Source organism: Cucurbita moschata, unplaced genomic scaffold, assembly GCF_002738365.1.
Source record: "Cucurbita moschata cultivar Rifu unplaced genomic scaffold, Cmos_1.0 Cmo_Scf00007, whole genome shotgun sequence".
Lineage (NCBI taxonomy): Eukaryota > Viridiplantae > Streptophyta > Magnoliopsida > Cucurbitales > Cucurbitaceae > Cucurbita > Cucurbita moschata.
The window spans coordinates 3,999,373-4,020,961 of NW_019268523.1; the positions used below are offsets into that span (position 1 = coordinate 3,999,373).

The following is a 21,589-nucleotide window of genomic DNA, read 5'->3' on the forward strand; positions in this document are numbered from 1 at the left end:
CCAGGTTTCTTCTTCTATCTTCAGAGGGAACAACCCTGGGCCTTCATCTTGACTTATTCCCACCTTTCTCATTGCTTATAGAAGGCGTACTGCTTGAAGATTGCATTAATCAATAAGACTTACACTTGAATGTTTCTGGATTTCTCATCTCCTCGGGCAGATGGCTGTAAGATGGAAAAAAAAGTACACTAGCTTTTAGAAATCAACACAAGAAGTACTCAGGAATCAAATTTAGCTGTCAGCTGCTTCAGGAAATGATCATACAAGTTACATGCAATGCAAAAAGGCATACAATAAAGGAACCCAAAAGGCAGAAAAGATATTCACCTAGAAAAAGAAGAAGGTATTGAACACCCGGCACATGGTGGAAAACAGAATTTCATATTCACGCATAATGGAGAGTCTTATGACCAAAAACTTAAATTTAACGGGGGAAAAAAAAAAGAGTTGGTTCAAGGATATTATTGAATCTGATTCTGGTCCATCCGGAATGTAAATTGATGTACATCATGCTTTCAGATTAACTAATGGTTATCAGTATCAACAGGCAGGGAAGTGGCTAGCTGTTAGGTTTCTTACTGAGTTAGAGAAAATGAGAGAGTAATTATATAGACCTTATTAAAACCTTATATATGGGGAAAGCAAAATATGAAGTAGATAAACATACTTATATATGGGGAAAGCAAAATATGAAGTAGATAAACAGTAAAAGCTGCATACGGATATATCATCTTTTGCACTGTCGGATCTTCCATCATTTTCTCCACAGCTTCCACTGATAAGGTTTTGCCAGGTTTTCCTAGTAGATGAGAATATCAAAGATGTTATTGAACTTTTTGGTAATAACTAAACTGCAGTAGTACACATTCAATCATGAATGACCTTGTAGCACAAAAACAAGAAAATTGAAGAAATAACCAAAGAAACATTATGAGACAGAAATATCAAATAATGGGCTTTAAGTAGGTCAAAATTTTCTTAAACTTTAATTTTTCAATAAGTTGCCATAATATTTTGTTTTACTTTCTATTTAAGTAGGTCTTATACAACCGGGGGGGTGGGGGGGTGGTAATAGAATTAACGGAGAAAATATTATCATTTCTTGTTCTCAACTTACGGCTGAATTGTGATCCCTCTGAACCGTTAAATGCCTGCTTTGAAGCAGCTCCATTCTGTGGAAACTTCACAAATAAATCAGAGTAAATTGCCATATCAACGCTAGCCACCATAGCAAAAAAAAAAAAAAAAAAGAAAGGAACAAACTTACTTCCACAGAAGGCTGAGCACTCTTTGAAACATCGGTGTCTGTGGCTTCTTCTTTGAATGGACTCTTTTGGTCAGTTTCTTCAGGAGAAACGTCTACAAAAGCTGTGAAAAGAAGTTTCATGAATTTGCCTCCGATCTTGAAAGTCAGAAATTGAAGATATTATAAATCCTTCAGAGTTGTGATACCAAAATGTCATAAAGTTAGATTAATATCTTATAAAGTTAGTTGAGAAGCACATAGACTGGCTTGAGCACCTACAATTTGAATATATGAGCATATATTCACAATACTCGTACTGTGCAGTATGTAGGTAGGTGCAAAGAAATGAAATTATGCCATATAACCTGTTTCACCAGATCTTACGAAGCCTGTTCCAAATAAATTGAAGCCTAGACATTGAGGACCTATTTATCTAGGCATACTACTAAGCAAAGTGGTGGGATGTTGCACCTAGAGAGATAAAATGAAACTTTGTCAACTTGAGTACAGCTTAATAGGTTAAGGTATTATGTTATCAACCAAAAGTTGGAGGTTCGAATCCCCACCCTCACGTGTGGTTGAACTAAAAAAAGAGGATAAGGAAGAATTTCAAAATTTCTTCACAGGCATCTAATAAATAAACAAATATACCATGCATACATAAATATATATTGTCCGATATCCATGACAACAAGGCAATGAAAGTATTTGAATCAAAACGGCTAGTAATTTCACTAATAAATGCAGGTATCCATAAAGGGCACTTCACCAACTAATCCTGAAGGTTACGGAAGGTTCACACCCCAATACCAAGATATAAAACCTAGATGATTCCTAGTAAAGCTTATCAACAGAACTAAAATGTAAACCTCGACATTTGTATCCCATATGTTCAAGCCTTCAGTCAAGAGGGTTGTCACTTGGAAGCACAAAAATGAAATCACAATCAATAAATTCAGAAAAACCAACATATTGAAATAATATAATAGGAGGAGGATCCTTAGATACCAAACTTCTTTGCTTCCATGTTCTCTGTCTCACGTTTGACATTAGTAACTGGCTCATCTTCAACTTTTGTTGCAGTTACATCAATTGATGCAGCAGTTTCAGAAACAGATGGAGAAACTGCCGTTCCAGTCGCAAATGTCGGAGGTACTGCAAAAGGTGATCCAAATGGTTGTGTAGAATTACTCATCTGGGTGTTTTGAGAATTCATTTGAGACATCATCGTCTTGAAAGCTTGTTGCATTGCATATTTCTGGAATGCAATTACAATAAAATATATAGGAACAAAAGAAACACAGACCGGTCAAGGTTAGTACTGATCGAAGGTGTAACTTATATGCAAGAAGAAAATGGAAGAACAATCTTATAGGATCGAAAGACCCATGGAAATGTAGAAGGGCAAAGGAAGAAAATGTACTGGAAAAGATTCTGCTTTGGGAGGAGTACATAGAAACATTATTATGTACTAGAACGCAAATCCTTTTACAAGAGAAACTGAACTTTTTATCGGCCACCAATCACTAAAGCTTACAAAAGAAAACGTGCAGAGGGTGGGGATCAATTTATTAATGAAAGAACTTCTGTTATTCACCACCTTTTTCCGACAACAAAAGTGCAGAAAGTTCTGTATAAATGAATGATACAACTTTTCAATGGTCAACAACTCCATGGACAATAAACTAGTATCGTGTAGAACCCCAAGCATAGAGAATAACATTTCAGAAGAATATCTGTGCAACTTCAAGCAATAAGAGAGCTATGGAAGACTGACTCTAGCAGGAAAAACAGCATATATAAGGCACAATCATAATCCCATACCTTGTAGAAGAAAACTCACCTTTAAATAAGAAGCCACCTGCAATTTTTTTTTTTTTTTTTACAAATTGTTAAAAGAACATTCGACCTAAAAGATTGTTGCTAAATTCAATAATATCCACATTCGAAAAATATATAGTTCAGACATACAGGTTTCATTCTCACTCACCCATGTAAATAATGCTGAAAGCCCAACACCAACGCCAACCCAAAAGAGAGGCGACCCTCTAAAAAAGATGACAACCATAATGGTGAAGATTTATAAAAATAATAAGAAAAAACAGAGCAAACCTGCCAGGTGAATCTAAGTTACTGAACTTAGTTCATGTTATATCCATTCAATCAAATCCGTGTCTTACGAGATTTTTAAAAAAAAAAAAAAAATCGTAGAACTGAATTCCCAAAACCTACAATAAAAACGAAAGATAAGGCAACGAAAATTTACACATATGAGGAGGGAGGAGGAACAGATACTGATGGAACACCAACAGAAGACGATTCATTGCTAGTAGTCGAAGAAGAAACACTTGCAAACCGTTCAGCCACTGCTTTTCACGACAGTAAACAAAACAGAGAACAATCAAATAGGGAGTGAAGATTAAAAGTGACGTTCAAACATCATTTTCAACGGAGAATTCGAATATTACCGACGATACGGTGGTTGGATCGACGATTAGCAGCAGAAGCAAGAATTCTGGGAGGATACTTAATCCTGGACCTTGCCAAGCGCCTGCTTCCACATAATTGATTGGTTCTAGTGGGAGTAGATATAGAAGAAGTAGAAGAATATCCGAGGAAAACAAATTTGGGAGAAGATGTTAGTGCTAAATTGAGCCTATCCATTGATTTGTTGTTCCGTTTGCTGGAATGATAAACAGTGAATGATTGAAGAAGAAGAAGAAAAAGAAGAAGAAGAAGAAGAAGAAGAAGAAGTAGAAGAAGAAGATAGGCTTGGAACCCTTGAAAAGCTTTCGGCTTAGTTCAGAGAGTGAAAACCGAGCAACCTTTCTGGGGACAGATCACTGCTGGCCTTGATTTGATTCAGTGGTCCTGATCGTCTGCCCGCGGGCTTATGTTTAATCTGTGTTTTTTTTTTTTTTTTAATAATTTTTTTCCAGCTTTTTAATGTTTTATATTTATTTTTTAATGGTAATTTTGAATTTTATCTCAAATATATATATATATATATAAGAACAAAAAAAACAATATACTTGAAAGATTTCAAAATATTACCTTGTACCTTAATTTTGAGTTCAATTAATTTAAAATTATTATGATGAGTGAATTTTAATAATAACAAAAAAAAAAAAAAACTACAAGAAAAATAATTTAAATCTATTTATTTTGAATTATTCCATAGGAATTAAAGATTGAAAATGTATAAACATTAAAAATTAACCAAACAGAAACTAAATTCAAGACCCGCATGAAAATGTAACACTTTTTAATTTAAATGATCAAATGAAAATTAAATGTCAAATGCAATTTAAAATATAATATTTTAAAGTTTATGAACATGATTAAAATATAAGAGAGTATTTTCTCTATTATTTAATAAACTTTCATTTATTAGGTAAAGGCCAATAAAATAATATCGCCTATTTGAATTATTAAAAAAATAAATGATCTAAGATATAGGCATAACTGAAACCTATACCCAATTTATATTAATAATTTAATTAATTTTAAATATAAAACAAAGTATTTCTAGAAATTAGATCTAAAGAAATTTAAAAATAAAAATAAAAATCTTAAAAGCGAGTGAAAGATTCAAAATTCTAACATTTTTGGTTCGTAAATCTAAATCAAAACTCCTCTTCATTTTAAAAACAACTCTTCAATCAAATAAATAAAGAAGTGGATGGAGATGTAATCAAATGAATAATTTTAATTAAATAAGATGACTAATCTCCAAAATAATTTTTATGTTCTTATAAGCTTAGAACAACCATTCAAGTGCGTGTGCGTGTGCGTGTGCGTGTGCGTGTGCGTGTGCGTGTGCGTGTGCGTGTGCGTGTGCGTGTGCGTGTGCGTGTGCGTGTGCGTGTGCACCATCCATCTTTGATCCCCATCTCAAATAAACAAAATAACCCAAAACTGCTTGTAACTTCATTACAAGTTTAAAGTGTGATCAAATATAGCTAAATTTACAGCATAAACAACTTTCTAAAGCTCTATCGACTTCTAACAACCAAGGAGAACATCAGAGAGATATCAGAGGCTTCAATGAAATTTAATGCACAACATCACATGGTGGACAAAGTAATTATAGAAGGAAAAGGGTGAATACTGTTCACAGCTTAGTTTCAAGTCGAGATGGATACCGTAGCATTCACGTTATAAACCATCGTTATCCCTCTGATGATCGGCTCTGTTCGCCATCGAAGGCAAGGATGGGTGTGAGTCCATGCGTGGAAATAATAGCTTTAGACGAAATGCATCAACTCCGTTCAAGTAATAATGGAAGAGTCGTTTTGCCCTGATAAACCCGAGACGACCATATAGTGCTAGTGCTCCTTTATTTGTAACTTCAGCTTCTAATGTGACCTTGAGACCAAACAACATCAGGTGGTTAGTTAGCATGTCAATTCCCTTTAAAACAAAATATTCCATTACCTAAAATACAGATTAAGAAAGGAGAGAAAACAAGTAATCCTCTCTCGTGAGACCGAAGAGATTACAGAAAACGGTGCTAATAAAAAGAGTGGTTGCAGACGTGTAATATGAGACAAGCAACATGAAAAGAGTTCGCCAATGTAACAGCCCAAGCCCACTACTAGCAGATAACGTCTTTCATTTTCCCTTTCAGACTTTCCCTTAAGGTTTTTAAAACGCGTCTGCTAGGGAGAGGTTTCCACACCCTTATAACCAATGTTTCGTTCTCCTCCCCAACCAATATGAGATCTCACAGCCAAACAACTCAAAACATGTTACGAAAACGATAGCCAAAAAGAAATAAACACAACACGGTACCACTTGGTTCAATTTGTCAAATCAAATAAACAAAGATACGTGCTACTCAAGGCAGTAATACTGCAGGTAAATTCAACAGAAGCCGTTAATCTCAAAGTCAGATCAAGTTCCAGCTATTTCAAGAACATTCCTCCAGGTAAATATCTATACATTCAACACAATTTAACATCCTAACTTGAGAGTGCATTATCTCCATCAAACCGAGAGTGTCGAGAACAAGTTACGCACGTATCATCAAATTGACAAATCCTAAATGATTGTAGCCTAGCTATACAACATTGGAATGGAGAAACTCGTTAAATATTAATATCAAAGATAGGTGACCTTGAAACCATAAACCCATGCTCCCAGAAGTAAACAAGTTCCCGTCATTTTTCCACACCTTAAACCTTCTTAGTTAGGATTAGAAGAGGAAATGAAAACCGATAAACCCTATATTTGTAGCATGTTTTACCTTATCTGTATATGATCGTTCTCCCATATGCGAAAACTTTGTATTTGATTCAGTGCACAGAAATCAAGATCATATCATTTTAACTTTCAAAGAAATACTCGATAATTCGAAGTAGCTAGCTCCAAGGAGTTTCAAGGTCTTTTACCCCTATTCTACCAGACCTTCGGGTTCGTTTTAATAAATTCATCACTACTTTAGATAATTCCCGGCATTGGCTTGTATTGAAACAGAGCTTGGTGAAAGCGGAGGTCTCCAAATCCAACTTATTAAGCAATGCCAAATAGGCATGGGGGACTGAAAGAGATCTTGTCTTGAAAATACCACTTAGGATCTAAAGGAGATAACATAACAAGTACAATATTGCAGATGCAACACGTGCTCGAGCTTCTTTTCTTTTGTAAAAGGTCAAATTACTTGATGGTACAGGCTATACAGCCATCCACTATTAACTAATAGTTCAGTGATTTGAGTAAGAATGTAACAAACCAAACTATATAACATAGAGAAGAGAACGCACAAGTTATTTGCTTTGACTCCTTTAACGAATTAATAGAGGACATAAATATTGGAACACGCAAGACAGAGGAAATACCATAATTGATGTCAATATACCTCATCACAGCCTGATTCCATCATGGCTTTTATAGACCTCGTGACGAGCTCGGTAGCTACAATATCAAGAGAAATAATTATGATAATGAAGATCTATGAACCCTAATTGGTTTGTGACAAAAAAGGGTGTATAACCCATTTAAGATAGAAAACATTATGAAGTACCGTACATTTTATGCATACAAATAAATCATATTCCAGTCAACTAAAGAAGGAGAAAATTGGGATCACACCCAAGAGTATCAGCCATTCTTGACAAAGATCGTTGATGTAACGGCCCAAGCCTGCCGCTAGGAGATATTGTCCTTTTAGACTGTCCTTTAGGGTTCTTAAAATGCGTCTGCTAGGAAGAGGTTTCCGAATACACTCGTTCCTCTCTCCAATTGATGTGGGATCTCACAATCCACCCCCTTAGAGGCCCAACGTCCTCGCTGGGACACCGCCCAGTGTCTGGCTCTGATATCATTTCTAATGGCTTAAGTCCACCACTAGCAGATATTGTCCTCTTTAGACTTTCCCTTTCAATCTTTCCTTGAAGGTTCTTCAAGGTTCTTAAAACGCGTTTGCTAGGGAGAGGTTTCCACACCCTTATAAAGAATGCACTCGTTCCTCTCTCTAATCGAGGTGGTATCTCACAGTAAACAGAAATTATTCTAACAATGATATCATATTCTAATATCATCTAAATCCAAGTAAGTCATACAAATAAACCTTGCAACGAAAACAAATAAATGGGCAGAATGACAAATCAATCTTACAAGGAAAACCTAAACCATAGAATTCATTTATCAACAACCACTTCCCAGAAACCAGAGAAGAAAAATTTACCGATGCCTTTTCCTCTATAGGGCTTGATGACAACCAACATGGCAATGTACCCTCTGAAAGCCCCCCGATGCTCTCCCATCTTACAAACCACCGTCCCGACACATTTTCCCCTATGGAAGGCCTGGGGAAACAACAAAAATAGAATGAATAGAACAGAAATTAAAGGGAATCGCGACAAACACGATCTAATTGGTCAGAGATTTGATACAAAAGCGAGACTAATACCAGGAATGAAAGTTGGGGCCAGAGGTATACGAAATAACGATAAGTGAATATGGAGTAGGGTTCGCTGAGTTCTTGATCAACCAGATTCATGATCAGAGGTAAGTGATGCTCACCGCCATAGCTTACGTACTCAATCTCCGATGCATCAAATTCAACTTTCCTCGTTTCTCCTCCTTCTACCACACCGCCCAATTTCGCTTCCATTCTCTGATCTTCTCGCCGGAGACTGCTACGTCGCCTGAAGGAATCCGGCCGAATTTTGGAGTATTAATCGGTAAGAGAGAACTTGAATGCCTTCCAAGTATTGAAGCCCTGGTTCCCTAAAAAAATAAAAATGCTGATTAATTTCAACTTTAATTTCAATTATTCAAATCACTAAATAAATTCTAAAACAATTAGCTTCCAAATAAATATTAGAATTAGTTAACATTTAATATGATTCAACCCAATATAACTATTTTGGAGTATATATATATATATATATATATATATTTATTTATTTATTTATTTATTTTAATGGAAGAAAATGGACACAAATTTAAATTCAGTTATCCTTCTCTCTCACCTTTCACGTGTAACAAATTACACATAAAATAAAATAAAAAATTAAATTATAAATTTAGTCCAATTCTCAACTTTCTAATTATAAGTGTTCGATTTTTTTTTATTATTATTTATTAGATTTAAATCGTATAAAAAATTCCATAGAAAATAATAAAAAATAGATTATAAATTTGGTCTAAATTTAAAGAAATTACAAATTATTAAAGGAATTATAAATTAATTCTTAAAATTTTAATTTTTTTATTTTAATTTTTAAATTTAAATAAAGAAAAGTATACACAAATTTCCATTTAGTTCTCATTTCCTTTTCATCTAACAAAAATAAATTACAAATTTAAAGTAAATAAAATAATAAAAAAATAAATTACACATTTAATTCAAATCTTTGAAGAGGAATTTAAGTTTATATAAGTTCTCCAACTTTTTAATTATAAATTAAATTTTCAAAAAATAAAAATTTATTTTTTTATTTTTAAGTTTAATGGGAGAAAAACAAAATGTATAAATTTAGATTATATAAAATAATAAAAATTAACTTACAAATTTAATCTCAATCGAATTTACCTTTCAACTCCTTTATGACACGAAAAAAAAAAACAAAAAAAAAAAAAAAAAAAAAAAAAAAAAAAAAAAAAAANAAAAAACAAAACAAAACAAAAAAGTTGTCCCGTCATGGTCACATACGAGGTATTTCTTTAAATACTTAAGTCAAACGTTACGTCTATTTTAGGTTAAGGTAAAATATTCATGTACAGCTGGCGACGACATCACAACTCGAAACCATGACACATACAGGGTAATCATGTTTATTTTTTAAGGCTTAGGCTAGAATAGAAATTTAAACCTTTATTTATTTTATTTATGTCATTTTTTTTTATTTAAAATACGTAAGTTTTAGTATTCAATATTCATGATAAGTATACAATAAGAACGTTAAATTAATATATCGGAATGAATTAAAATTTTAAAAATATACAGAGAAGAACTAAATTTATAATTTAACCGAAACGAGAAATGAGACGGAGAGTCCAAAGCTAAGAGGTAGAAAAGCCATTGATGAAGGAAGAGAGAAGGAGAAGGGAAGAGGGGAATTAGTCGTTGCATGTAAGCTCAGAACTTTTGCTCCACATGTAACCCTTCTCCTCTCCCCAACTTTCACTCCCCAACCCACCGTCCCTTAACCATGGTTAACTTCTTCCATTATTATTCCTCAACGCTTCCTTCACATTTGTCACTCTCCTTTAACCACTCCTCTCCTCTCCTCCCCTCCTCCACTTCTCCCCCCCCTCACCACCTTCCAAATATAGCACATTATCCGAATCATGCCCTTTTTGGACTACCAACCTCCTCCTCCGCCGCCGCCGCCGCCGCCTCCACGCGATCTCGCCGCCGCTGTTCAGGCTGCTTCTCTCCACCGCAAGAAGCGGATGTCGAGACACCGCCGCCGATCTTCCTCTAATCTCCACTTCTCCTTCCCTTCTTCTTCCGCTGCCCTTCTGCCTCCGCCGCCACGGGTACTCTTCCTTCTCCTTCCTCCTTTCATTCTTAAATTTTAAATAAATAAATTTATAATAATAATGAAATGGTTTGGGTAAGTTGGTAATTAAGTTCAATATAGAGGTCAATTAAGTAATTTTCCAAGTGCTATTTTTATTTAAATAAAATTATATATATATATATATTTTTTTTTTTTAAATAGGTGATTGATCCAAGGAGGCTCAAGTTTCTTTTTGAGAAAGAGCTTAAGAACAGTGATGTTAGCTCTCTAAGAAGAATGATACTCCCAAAGGTTTATTTATTTATTTTAATATATATATATATATATAATTAATACATAATTAGTTTATTTCATTTGATTAATTAATTAATTAATTAATTAATTATTCAGAAAGCAGCTGAAACTCACCTCCCAGCTTTGGACTCCAAAGAAGGAATTATAATTACCATGGATGACTTGGATGGGTTGCATGTTTGGAGCTTTAAATACAGGTTTTTATTATTTTTTTTATTTTTTATTTTTGTGGTAATAATGACGTAATAATAGTGTAATTATTTATTTTTTTTTTTTGTAGGTTTTGGCCGAATAACAATAGTAGAATGTACGTACTTGAAAATACTGGTAGGCTCTCTTCGATATTTTTTTTTTATTACATTTGATTAAAAAAATTATGAAATTGTTATCGAACCGAGCTTGGTTTGATTATTTTCATGTTTTTTTTACGTCGAGTCGAGATATAACATATATAAATATGTGTTTTGTTTTGGTATCGAGTTATCACAGGGGACTTTGTCAATGCTCATGGCTTACAACTAGGAGATTTCATCATGGTTTATCAAGATTATGAAAACCTCAACTATGTAAGCTTTATGTTATTTCTAATTAGTGAATTCGTAGCACATGTTGTCGGGTTTTTCGGTAAAATGGACGAAAATGGCCTTAATCGACTTTAAGTAGTGTAAAAGAAGCTTACGACATCAGGGGCAAAAAAGTAATTAGCTCGAAGCAGTATAAAAGAAGCGAATGGCGAATGACTTTAGTTTCAAATCATGGAGATAAAAAAAACCCGATAAGGTTTACTCTCTTTGGCTTGCATTTCGACAGGTGATTCAGGCAAAGAAGGCTTCTGATCAAGAAATGTATACCGGCATAGGAACCAACGTCGTGATCAATGGCGATATAGTGTTTCATGACTATGATCCTAATAAAGTGGGTAACTCGATATACGTGCCTAGTCCAACGATGGATGTGTCATCGTTCATCTACGATACTAGTTCTGCGTTTGACAACGATTCAACTTTCGACTTTATGAGTGGATCAGTGACTAACTACTCGAGAATGGGAGGTCTCGAAGGGTTTGGATCGGTCGAGAACTTGTCTCTTGATGAGTTCTACTAAGAGACGTAGCTATATGTATAGCAAAGAAGCTTTGAGCATGGTTTCACAACATGATCATCAAATGTTTAGCTAGAAAATCCTTTGGAGGGGGAAGGGTTTAGAACTTGATGTGTTGTACTAACTATTTTGATACAACAATACACTCTTTTACGTTGTTTTGGTGCTAAAATGTGACCATGCAAGTTTGTATAGTAATAAAAAAAAAAAATGTGAAGCTTTAAGGTTTTGTTGGCTCGTGTGTTATACTAATTTCGGTTTCTATTCAGAGAATTTAGGTCTTACTAACGTCTCGATCAATCAGGAAGCCGAAAAAGTTATTTTTTTAAGAGTCTTCAAGTATGGAAAGTTATTCGTAGACAATGAAATTACATTTACGATATGAAACAGACAACGATGAAATGAAAAGCTACTCGTAGACCATGAATATAGAAAGCTACTGGTTGTTTCAGGTAGAAAGCTACACGTGATTATGAAAAGCTACTCGTGGAACAATAAACATGGAAAGCTACTAGCTGTTTCAGCTGGAAAGCTACACGTGGATAGTGATTATGAAGAGCTACTCGTGGACAGTGAGTATGGAAAGTTACTAGTCGTTTCAGTAGGATTGGAAATATGTCAAAGTTGTTTCGGTTGACTGGAATGTCAACTTTAAAAACATTAAAAAATTCTTCGTGAATGGCCATGACCGCAATTCTCAATAGAATCTAATTTATAATTTCAATCTTAATTTTAATATATATATATATATATACATATAATTTGATGAATTTTTATTATTAATATTTGATGAATTGAATTTTTTGTTTTTTATATATATTTTTTCTTTATCTCTATATTTTTTGTTTTTTTATATATTTTCTTTAATATCAATTTTTTTTTTGTTTAGATCTCAAAAAAAAAAAAAAAAAAATGGAATTACTAAATATGTCAACTTTAAAAACACTAAAAAGTTCATGGATGACCATAACTTTGATAAGCTCAATCAACTCTCCCGATATCAAATAATGTCACTATTAAAATCATGAATAATAACTTTAAATTACGATTAATGTGTAAGAAAAATATAACATGATAGTTCAACGTAATTTTTAAAAATTCAAATTTCAACCGTTAGTTTAAACGTTAATTTTCATTAATATATGTATATATTTCAATTATTGGGATACAAATTATTTAAAAAATACATTAATTTATTTTAAAAAATACAAACAAAAATATATATATATATTTATATTTATATTGCAATTCATATTTGATTTCACATTAACTTATTTTACAGTATAGAGATTATATATACTTTTTTTTTTTAAATTTTAGCATAAAATTTTATTTATAATTTAATCAAAATTAATCTAAAGTTAGATGTTTTTTTTTTTTTTTTTTAAATTTTTCTCTCTTTAAATTTCTAATTTACGGTAAATTGTTGGGTAAATTTTGAATTTTCACCTGAAACAATGTGGAAAGGGAAATTGTGAAGTTATGAGAGTGGCCGAAATCTGATCCCTGCTGCGAAGCAAATTAGGACGGTTTCTTCAATTGATTCCGCGAATATTTTCTTGCCGTTGTATAGTTCTTGTTGAAAACCCTAATTTGTTTCGTTCGATTGGCTCTGCAATTAGGGTTTTGCGCCACGTTAATGGCGGAAACTGCCAGTAGTAGAGAGGAGACTGCATTCGATGCGAAGCGCAAACCTGCTGATCCCTGCTGCGAAGCGAAAGAGGAGCGTTCGAACAAGATTCAGAAGCTTGAAGTGGTTGAGGGCGAACCCTGTAATGATGTAAAGAAGAATGGTGACAATGGAGACCATAAGCAAGGTGATGACCAGATTGATAACATTTCTTCGGCTGCGGAAGGGAAAGATGATGGAGTTCTTGCAGCTGATGTAGATGCGGGGGACGAGGGAGAGGATGACGATGATGAAGACGACTGTGAGAACGGTGAAAAGTCGAGTGGGAAAGCGGCTAAGGAGGATCGTAAGGGGAAGGGTATCATGAAGGATGACAAAGGAAAAGGGAAATTGATAGAGGAAGACGACGACGACGACGACGATGAAGATTCCAGTGATGATGGAAGCGAATTTGACAATGAAGAAAGCGATTTGTCGGATGATCCACTTGCGGAGGTCGATCTGGACAACATCCTTCCTTCTAGGACGCGGAGGCGAACGGTTCACCCTGGAGTGTATTTTGCTACGGATCTTGGTAACGAAGACGATGATAGCAGCGACAGCGATGCTTGAAACGCGAAAGGTCAGTAAACTCGGCAATTGAACCTTGAGTTAGTAGAAGTTATGTGAATCCATATTACTCAGTTTTTATCTCCTTTAGGGATCATGTAGCAATGTAATGAGTTCCCCCATACAATTTGATTTTGAAGGTTACATATTTTCTTGATTTCCCACTTTGACATCCGAAGCATCAAGCATTTCTTGCATCGGCTTTCATTCATATGCCTTTTCTGAACCATGTAGAAGCAGTATTAAGCCATTCTTTGTAGGGGGATTGAACTCATCACTCTTAATTGGAAGCCATAATTTTACCCACTAGAGCTAAATCAATGGATATTGAGGAAGTTGTAACATTTGATTCTTCACCTATTGGAAAGCAGTTTCTTGAAGTGAATTGCCGCTTGGAGTGAAAAAAATTCCTGGGAAACGATTCACTTGATGACAATAATTTGCTAATCTATGAGGGAGAAATTCTGTTCAATGAAAGAGTTGTTCTTTACAAATCTTTTCACATTCTTGAGATCTTCTCCTCTCAAAGATTGCAGTCATGCAAATTCCTCTTGACTCACTTGATGACAATAACTTGCTAATCTGTTCAATGAAAGCATTGTTTTTTACTTATCTTTTCACATTCTTCGTCTTCACTTTGAACGTTTTTTCGTGTAAAATATCTGTGTACTACAGGAGAAGGGCTAGTTATGGAGTTTATGTTGGATGCTGTTTTTTCTGCTTATTACTGCGTTGAATGTGTATATGATTGTGCGAGTCTTCTGTCATATTGGTTGAGCTTGTTTATTTGAAAAATCTTTATCTGTGGTATATTGTAGAGATGCAGGTATGATATGATTTTTCCTTGTGCTGATGTAACTGCTTTGATACTTTTCCTCTCATTTTTTTGTGTATAACATACACAAACTGGGTAGAGGGAGGGTAGGGGTGGAAGTTAAGAAACAATGTACTGATTTCCATCATAAGAAAAGAAACAAACAATGTTGTAACGGTCCAAGCCCACTGCTAGCAGATACTATCCTCTTTGGGCTTTCTTTTTGGCTTCCCTTCAATATTTTTAAAACGTGTATGCTAGGGAGAAGTTTCTATACCCTTATAGAGAATACTTTGTTCTTCTCTCCAACCGATGTGAGATCTCATAATCCTAAAGTTGTTACCGGTGTAGGAAATGTGCCAAAGACGAGGAATTTGATATTGTATCAAATCCAAAAGCCAAGGGGGAGGAAGATCACAAAAGATTCTTCAATTGGTATAATCAGAAAAGACGCCAAATCTTCAACCATATTAAACAAAGTCCAAACTCCGAACTCCGAACATTTCAGTCTTCGAAGTTATCACTTGGTAAAGTGGCTTCGCTCTTCGAAAGACACTCATCTCTTTAACCTGAAACAACTTAGGCTACCCCATAGCAGCGACTAGTAAGTTTTGAAAGAATTAGGTATAGAACTCAATTTGGATGCTAGTTCACAAGTGATAAACTGGTTATGGTTTTCTTCTGATAGAACTTTTCAAAGTAGTCTTTTAAGGTGACTTCTCTCTTCAATAGCCACGCACCCCTTCTCCGAAAACGACTCGTGCTATCTCTTCCCAAGTAAGGGTGGGGTACTTTGGATAGAACACAAGCATAAAACTCGAATTAATGCTGGTTTGTTGTTAGGGTAAAAGAATTATTTGGTTCTCTTTTCACAATTTTTTAAACGTTGTAACCATGTCTTTGCCACCTAAACATTGCTTTTCAAAGACCCAGATTCTTATCTTGGAGATCGCTGAGTACTTGTGTCACAGAGAGCTTGAGAAGGTATCTTTCTTAGGCATGGAAATGGAACCAAGGCTGGTAAAATCTCCCAGTAGCACAGGAAGTTACTCGGAGAAAGTGTCCTAGGAAAGCTGACTATATGTTATGAATGTCTTAACTATTGAGTTACGTTTATATTGGTAATGTTCCAAAGAACATTTGGTTCTAGCATTGTCACTCGGTTGATAATCTTTTGTGATTTAGAGAAATAAGGGAATCTTTTATGTAAGTTTACTCATTTGGAGTCGGGATGGAATAGAATTTCGAATCACTTCCCAATATTTTGTTTTTTGGTTTTATACCAAGATGATGTGATTAGATATATTATCTTTTTTAATCAATAATTTTTAAAAATTTATATATATACACACAATTTATATATATTTTGTACCTACCAACATTAATATTGTAAAAAAACTACACGAAATTTTGAAAGAAGCTACATCTAACGTAATCGTCTTGTAAAATGGATTAGGAGGGTTCCTTCTCGTATAAAATTTCAAACTAATCTTTAAGGTGGCTTTGCTCTTCAATAGCCTCTCACTTTGTATATGAAAGCGTCTCGTACTATCTCTTTTCAAGTTAATGAGAGGTAGTTTTGAAAGAACCCGAACATAGTGTTGTCGTTATTATCATAAAACAATTGTGTGCATTTCTTATCACAAAATATAAAACTAAATGTTAAAGATTCCTTCATTTTTAATAGTTACTCCCAAATAGTCACAATTTCTGTTATTACAACTAAAAGAGGGATGAGACAACTTTAAAATAATAAAATAATTAAATAGCCAAAAAGTTAAGTATTATTCATCTATTTTTATTTGCATTGTTTAGATTTCAATTAAATTAAACAATTTTTTTAAAAAAATGGATATTGTTCCATATCACTTGATTTCATACATATAAGGTAAATATTTTAAAATAAGTCAACGTTGTAATAGAAAAATAAAATAAAATATTAATTATTTTTTAATAATATTTTCGTAAAATAAAAAGAACACTCTAGCTCCCCACCGACCCCACCCATTCATTACACTCTCACTCCCACTCACCTAGACTTCTTCTTCCTCTCCGTGCTTGACGCTGTTGTCGGCCCGCCGCCTCTCCCCGTTCAGTGCCACCGCCGCCTCTCTCCCACTTTGTCCCGCCGCCGCCGCCTCCCTACCAGTACGTCTTTCTTCACAGCAACTCAAATTAGCATTTGTGTAACGAAAGAAACAGGGAGTTGTTTGCTTAACAGAACAATCTCAGCTTATCAATGACTGTAGATTATAATCGGGTTTTAATGTTCATTGGTTCTGGTTCACTGTCTCATACCCATATCATCGATTCAGCATTTTCTTCTCTCTCTTTTTTCTTGCTCTATCACAAATGGAGTCCACAAAACCCTCTTCTGCAATTGTGGAAGAACATAGATTCTTGCTTCTTCCACTTGTTCTTGTTCTTGTTCTTCTTTATCGCACTCTTAATTTCTTTAAATGGGGTTTCCTTCAGGTACAGGGAGCCACTATGTTCTTCCACATAGTTTTGGAGAGGAACATGCAGCTGCATCCACGGCACTTTGGCCGTAATCTCCGTGAAAATCTGGTGTCCAAACTCATGAAAGATGTTGAGGGTACTTGCAGGTTTGTTAACTTCACCCCCACCGCTTGTATCCTGCTACAACATTGCTGTTGATCTTGTTTTCTTTTTGTTAAATTTACCTTTTCGATAAGACCCTGAATGAGATCTCATGAAACCTTCTTTATAAGGGTGTGGAAACCCCTCCCTAGCAAACGCATTTTGAAAACCTTAGGGGAAGTCCTAAGAGGACAATATCTGCTAGCAGTTGGGTCGGGTCGGGTCGTTTCACTTTGCTTCACAACTAAGTATCCTAAAAGCATTCATGATTTGAACTAGTTTAGCTGGGCAAGATGGTTGTGTAGTTTCTTGTAGGAAAACCTCCCTGGTAAGTCTTAATTTGTGAGATCCCACGTCGGTTGGAGGGGGGAACGAAGCATTCCTTATAAGGGTGTGGAAACCTCTTCCTAGCAGACGCGTTTTAAAAACCTTGGGGGGAAACCCGTAAGGGAAAGCTCAAATAAGACAATATCTGCTGGCGGTGGGCTTGGGTTGTTACAAATGATGTCAGAGCCAGACACCGGATGGTGTGCTAGTGAGGACATTGGGACCCTAAGGGGGTGGATTGTGAGATCCCACATTGGTTGGAGAGAGGAATGGAGTATCCCTTACAAGGGTGTGGAGGTTACTTCTACCTAGCATACGCGTTTTAAAACCTTGAGGGAAAGCCTAGAAGGAAAGCCCAAAGAGGACAATATTTGCTAGCGGTGGAGTTGGATTGTTACAAATGGTATAAGAGCCCGACACTGGGCGGTATGCCAGCGAGGTTGCCGGGTCCTGAAGGGGGGTAGATTGTGAGATTTCACATCAATTGGGGAGGAGAACGAAACATTCTTTATAAGGGTGTGGAAACCTCTCCCTAACAGACGTGTTTTAAAAACCTTGAGGGGAAGCTCGGAAGAGAAACCTCAAAAAAGACAATATCTACTAGCGGTGGGTTTGGGCTGTTGCAAATGGTATCAGAGCCAGACACTAGACAATGTGCCAGCGAGGACGCTAGGCCCCTAAGGGGGTGGATTGTGAGATCCCACATCGGTTGGAAAGGGGAACGAAACATCCCTTGTAAGGGGTGTAGAAACCTCTCCGTAGCAGATGCGTTTTAAAACCTCGAGGGAAAGCCTAGAAGGAAAAGCCCAAAGAGGACAATATCTGCTAGTTGTGGGCTTGGACTGTTACAACATGTCAGTTCATGAGCGGACAAAAGCCAATAAAAATGGTAAAACTATTTGTTGGATGATATTATTCTTTTAAAAGGTTTGATACTTCTTTCAACTAGTGAACAATTAGATGGATTATGTTATCGAAAAGTTTTGTACTTCGACAGTGGTCGACATGGTTTCGTAGTAGCAATTACGGGAATTGAGAACATCGGTAAAGGATTGATTAGCGATGGGACAGGTTTCGTCACTTTTCCCGTTAAATACCAATGCGTCGTGTTTCGACCATTCAAGGGAGAAATCTTAGAAGCAATTGTTACTATGGTAAACAAGGTATCTATCTGGCACCATGGCACCCTTTTTTGATATCTAGCATGTGATTAATGAAGTTCTTTTGAATAGTAAATATGAATATGACTGCCATTGCAACTATTGTAGATGGGTTTCTTTGCTGAAGCTGGACCTGTTCAGATTTTTGTTTCAAACCATGTAAGTATATGTTTATAATCCATTTTCATATATATGCGAGCGGTGGGTTTTGGCGGTTACAAATGGTATCAGAGCCAGACACTGGATGATGTTGTGCCAACGAGGAGGCTGAGCCCCGAAGGGGGGTGGACAAGAGGCGGTGTGCCAACAAGGACGTTGGGCCTTGAAGAGGGTAGATTGGGGGGTCCCACATCCATTAGAGAAGGGAACAAGTGTCCGCGAGGATGCTGGGCCCCGAAGGGGGTGGATTGTGAGATCTTACATTGGTTGGAGAGGAGAACGAAACATTCTTTATAAGGGTGTAGAAACCTCTTCCTAGTAGAGGCGTTTAGAAACCTTGAGGGGTAGCTCGAAAGGGGAAACCCAAAGAGGACAATATATGCTAGCGGTGGGCTTTGGCGGTTACAAATGGTATCAAAGCCAGACATCGGAAGATGTTGTGCTAGCGAGGAGGTTGAAACTCGAAAGGGGGTGGACATGAGGCGGTGTGCCAAAAAGGACGCTGGGCTCTGAAGATGGTAGATTGGGAGGTCCCACATCTATTAGAGAAGGGAACAAGTGCCAGCGAGGATGCTGGGCTCCGAAGGGGGTGGATTGTGAGATCCCACATCGATTGGGGAGAAAGGGGGTGGATTGTGAGATCTTACATCGATTGGGGAGGAGAACAAAACATTCTTTATAAGGGTGTAGAAATCTCTTTCTAGCAGACGCATTTTAGAAACCTTGAGGTAGCTCGAAAGGGAAAGCCCAAAGAGAACAATATATGCTGACGGTGGGCTTTGGCGGTTACAAATGGTATCAGAGCCAGACACCGGACGATGTGCCAGCGAGGAGGTTGAGCCTCGAAGCGGGGTGAACATGAGGTGGTGTGCCAACAAGGACACTGGACCCCGAAGGGGGTAGGTTAGGGGGTCCCACATCCATTAGAGATGGGAACAAGTGCCAGCGAGGACATTGGGCCTCGAAGGGGGTGGATTGTGAGATCCCACATCGATTGGGGAGGTAGAAGGTAGATTGTGAGATCTCATATTGGTTGGGAAGGAGAACGAAACATTCACTATTAGGGTGTAGAAACCTCTTCCTAGCAGACACGTTTTAAAAACCTTGACGGGAAGCCTGAAAGGGAAACCCCTTTTGTTACGATGTGAACAGTGCAAAGTGTATTTTTTGGAGAGAGATTCCGAAATTCATTAGGAATGTCGTCACTGACTTCAGTTCTCGTGTTCGTTGTGCAGTGAAGTATTTAAGCAAGCTAACACTAACACTAACACTAACGCTTTTTCTCATCACGTGTTTCAGTTGATACCAGATGATATGGAGTTCCAGTCCGGAGATATGCCAAACTATACCACTTCGGATGGATCAGTATATCTCTATTTGACATGCATTCTCTAACATAACGCTCTCTTGTCGTGTTTTTACTGATTTATTTCTGCTCTCGTGTAGGTTAAGATTCAGAAGGACAGTGAAGTTCGATTAAAGATAATCGGGACTCGAGTCGATGCAACTGAAATCGTAACGTCTTTTCTCTATTTAACATCGTTAAAGATAACTCTATGTTTGTTGGTTCTTGTGAGTTTGGCGTCTCATTTAACTATTGCTTTTGCTTGCAGTTTTGTATTGGAACCATTAAAGATGACTTCTTGGGTGTCATAAATGACCCTGCGGCAGCTTAGAACATGTGTTAGTTTACTAATTTTACTGTATAGTTTCTGCATTTCCTTGACTGTTCTCTGTCGAATTAAACGGATTCGTTTGCCCGTTACTTGGTGTAGCAATATTTGGAATGAGAAACGTATTTATAACGGTCCAAGTCCACCGCTAGTAGATATTGGCCTCTTTGGGTTTTAGGCTTCTTCTCGAGATTTTTAAAACACGTCTACTAGGGAGAGGTTTCCACACCCTTGTAAGTAATGTTTCGTTCCCATCTCCAACCGATGTAGGATCTCACAATCCTTCCTCTTTGGAGGCCCAACGTCCTTGCTGGCACATCACCTAGTGGCTCTGGCTCTAATACCATTTGTAAAGGTCTAAGCCCACCGAAAGCAGATACTGTCTTCTTTGGGCTTTCCCTTTCGAACTTCCGTTTAAGGTTTTTAGAACGTGTCTGGTAGGGAGAGGTTTCTACACTCTTATAAAAAATGTTTCGTTCTCCTCCCCAACTTATGTGGGATCTCACAATCCACCCCCTTACGGGACCGAGCATCCTCGTTGGCACTTGTTCCCTTCTCTTCTCTAATCAATGTGGGACTCCCCAATCCACCCCCTTTGGGGCCTAATGTCCTTGCTGGCACACCGCCTCGTGTCCACCTACTTTAGGGCTCAGCCTCCTCGTTGGCACGTTGTTTGGTGTCTGGCTCTAATACCATTTGCAATAGTTTAAGCTCACTGCTAATAGATATTGTCCTCTTTGGGTTTTCTCTTTCGGGCTTCCTCTCAAGGTTTTTTAAACGTAATCGCTAAGGGGAGGTTTCTGCACCCTTATAAGGAGAGGTTTTCGCACCTTTCAGGCTTCATCCTTAAACTTCATGAAACAGTCCTCGGTGGACATGAGGATTTTATCGAATCATAGAGATGAATTTGAACTTTTTCGAAACTTTAGGGATCAAATTTGTTATCTAACCTTATCTAGAAGAGTTTATATAATTTTTGTTAACAGCCAAACCCGGGCCG

At 36.5% G+C, this 21,589-nt stretch overlaps 4 protein-coding genes across 12 annotated transcripts in view; 2 read left to right on the top strand and 2 right to left on the bottom strand.

Moving 5' to 3' along the window:
- The window catches only part of LOC111444690 (protein TIC 40, chloroplastic-like), an 8,518-nt gene extending 4,415 nt beyond the window's left edge, over window positions 1-4,103 (bottom strand). Inside the window, exons 1-10 of one of the 2 annotated variants that reach the window (XM_023082690.1) lie at window positions 4,006-4,103; window positions 3,715-3,969; window positions 3,513-3,612; window positions 3,237-3,294; window positions 3,090-3,107; window positions 2,255-2,504; window positions 1,268-1,368; window positions 1,118-1,181; window positions 721-799; window positions 124-164 (exon numbers count right to left, since the gene is read on the bottom strand). In XM_023082690.1, the coding sequence (XP_022938458.1) occupies window positions 124-164; window positions 721-799; window positions 1,118-1,181; window positions 1,268-1,368; window positions 2,255-2,504; window positions 3,090-3,107; window positions 3,237-3,294; window positions 3,513-3,612; window positions 3,715-3,910 (907 nt within the window). In that variant the 5' untranslated portion in view covers window positions 3,911-3,969; window positions 4,006-4,103. Of the gene's footprint in view, window positions 1-123; window positions 165-720; window positions 800-1,117; window positions 1,182-1,267; window positions 1,369-2,254; window positions 2,505-3,089; window positions 3,108-3,236; window positions 3,295-3,512; window positions 3,613-3,714 lie in introns of both variants that reach the window. The other variant, XM_023082691.1, reaches the window with a different exon arrangement.
- Window positions 4,104-5,145: 1,042 nt separating this feature from the next.
- Window positions 5,146-8,486, bottom strand: LOC111445200 (N-alpha-acetyltransferase MAK3-like). Its single transcript, XM_023083454.1, has 4 exons — window positions 8,160-8,486; window positions 7,935-8,055; window positions 7,107-7,162; window positions 5,146-5,614 (listed from the first exon to the last, which is right to left on the bottom strand). Exons 1-4 carry the CDS (start codon window positions 8,361-8,363, stop codon window positions 5,405-5,407), a joined length of 591 nt encoding a protein of 196 aa, XP_022939222.1. The 5' UTR covers window positions 8,364-8,486; the 3' UTR covers window positions 5,146-5,404.
- A 1,232-nt stretch (window positions 8,487-9,718) lies between these two features.
- Window positions 9,719-11,840, top strand: LOC111445198 (B3 domain-containing transcription factor FUS3-like). 2 transcript variants are annotated; one of them, XM_023083444.1, is made up of 6 exons: window positions 9,719-10,237; window positions 10,423-10,512; window positions 10,612-10,712; window positions 10,796-10,842; window positions 10,996-11,081; window positions 11,326-11,840. In XM_023083444.1, the coding sequence occupies exons 1-6, from the start codon at window positions 10,046-10,048 to the stop codon at window positions 11,617-11,619; spliced, it is 810 nt and encodes a 269-aa protein (XP_022939212.1). In that variant the 5' UTR covers window positions 9,719-10,045; the 3' UTR covers window positions 11,620-11,840. The 2 variants fall into 2 exon arrangements, with proteins under 2 accessions (XP_022939212.1, XP_022939213.1); XM_023083445.1 differs by having other exon boundaries at window positions 11,005-11,081.
- Window positions 11,841-13,078: 1,238 nt separating this feature from the next.
- Window positions 13,079-20,729, top strand: LOC111445199 (DNA-directed RNA polymerase II subunit RPB7). 7 transcript variants are annotated; one of them, XM_023083446.1, is made up of 7 exons: window positions 13,079-13,868; window positions 17,145-17,275; window positions 18,595-18,760; window positions 18,866-18,916; window positions 20,216-20,281; window positions 20,363-20,431; window positions 20,530-20,729. In XM_023083446.1, exons 1-7 carry the CDS (start codon window positions 13,668-13,670, stop codon window positions 20,590-20,592), a joined length of 747 nt encoding a protein of 248 aa, XP_022939214.1. In that variant the 5' UTR covers window positions 13,079-13,667; the 3' UTR covers window positions 20,593-20,729. The 7 variants fall into 7 exon arrangements, with proteins under 7 accessions (XP_022939214.1, XP_022939220.1, XP_022939216.1 ...); XM_023083453.1 differs by lacking the exon at window positions 13,079-13,868 and adding an exon at window positions 16,676-16,817; XM_023083452.1 differs by lacking the exons at window positions 17,145-17,275; window positions 18,595-18,760; window positions 18,866-18,916; ... (1 more) ...; window positions 20,363-20,431; window positions 20,530-20,729 and adding an exon at window positions 15,957-15,971 and having other exon boundaries at window positions 13,085-13,868.
- The last annotated feature ends 860 nt before the right edge of the window (window positions 20,730-21,589 follow it).

What these genes read in the sequence shown, in the direction of transcription:
- LOC111445200 (XM_023083454.1), bottom strand. Translation starts at nt 8,363, where the DNA reads ATGGAAGCGAAATTGGGCGGTGTGGTAGAAGGAGGAGAAACGAGGAAA. An exon ending in CTATAGAGGAAAAGGCATCG is followed by an intron (nt 7,163 to 7,934) that starts GTAAATTTTTCT and finishes TTGATATTGTAG; the next exon opens with CTACCGAGCTCGTCACGAGG. An exon ending in TGGAATCAGGCTGTGATGAG is followed by an intron (nt 5,615 to 7,106) that starts GTATATTGACAT and finishes TTTGGTCTCAAG; the next exon opens with GTCACATTAGAAGCTGAAGT.
- LOC111445198 (XM_023083444.1), top strand. Translation starts at nt 10,046, where the DNA reads ATGCCCTTTTTGGACTACCAACCTCCTCCTCCGCCGCCGCCGCCGCCG. An exon ending in GAAGAATGATACTCCCAAAG is followed by an intron (nt 10,513 to 10,611) that starts GTTTATTTATTT and finishes TTAATTATTCAG; the next exon opens with AAAGCAGCTGAAACTCACCT. An exon ending in GTTTGGAGCTTTAAATACAG is followed by an intron (nt 10,713 to 10,795) that starts GTTTTTATTATT and finishes TTTTTTTTGTAG; the next exon opens with GTTTTGGCCGAATAACAATA.
- LOC111445199 (XM_023083446.1), top strand. Translation starts at nt 13,668, where the DNA reads ATGAAGATTCCAGTGATGATGGAAGCGAATTTGACAATGAAGAAAGCG. An exon ending in TTGTTACTATGGTAAACAAG is followed by an intron (nt 18,761 to 18,865) that starts GTATCTATCTGG and finishes CAACTATTGTAG; the next exon opens with ATGGGTTTCTTTGCTGAAGC. An exon ending in AGATTTTTGTTTCAAACCAT is followed by an intron (nt 18,917 to 20,215) that starts GTAAGTATATGT and finishes CACGTGTTTCAG; the next exon opens with TTGATACCAGATGATATGGA.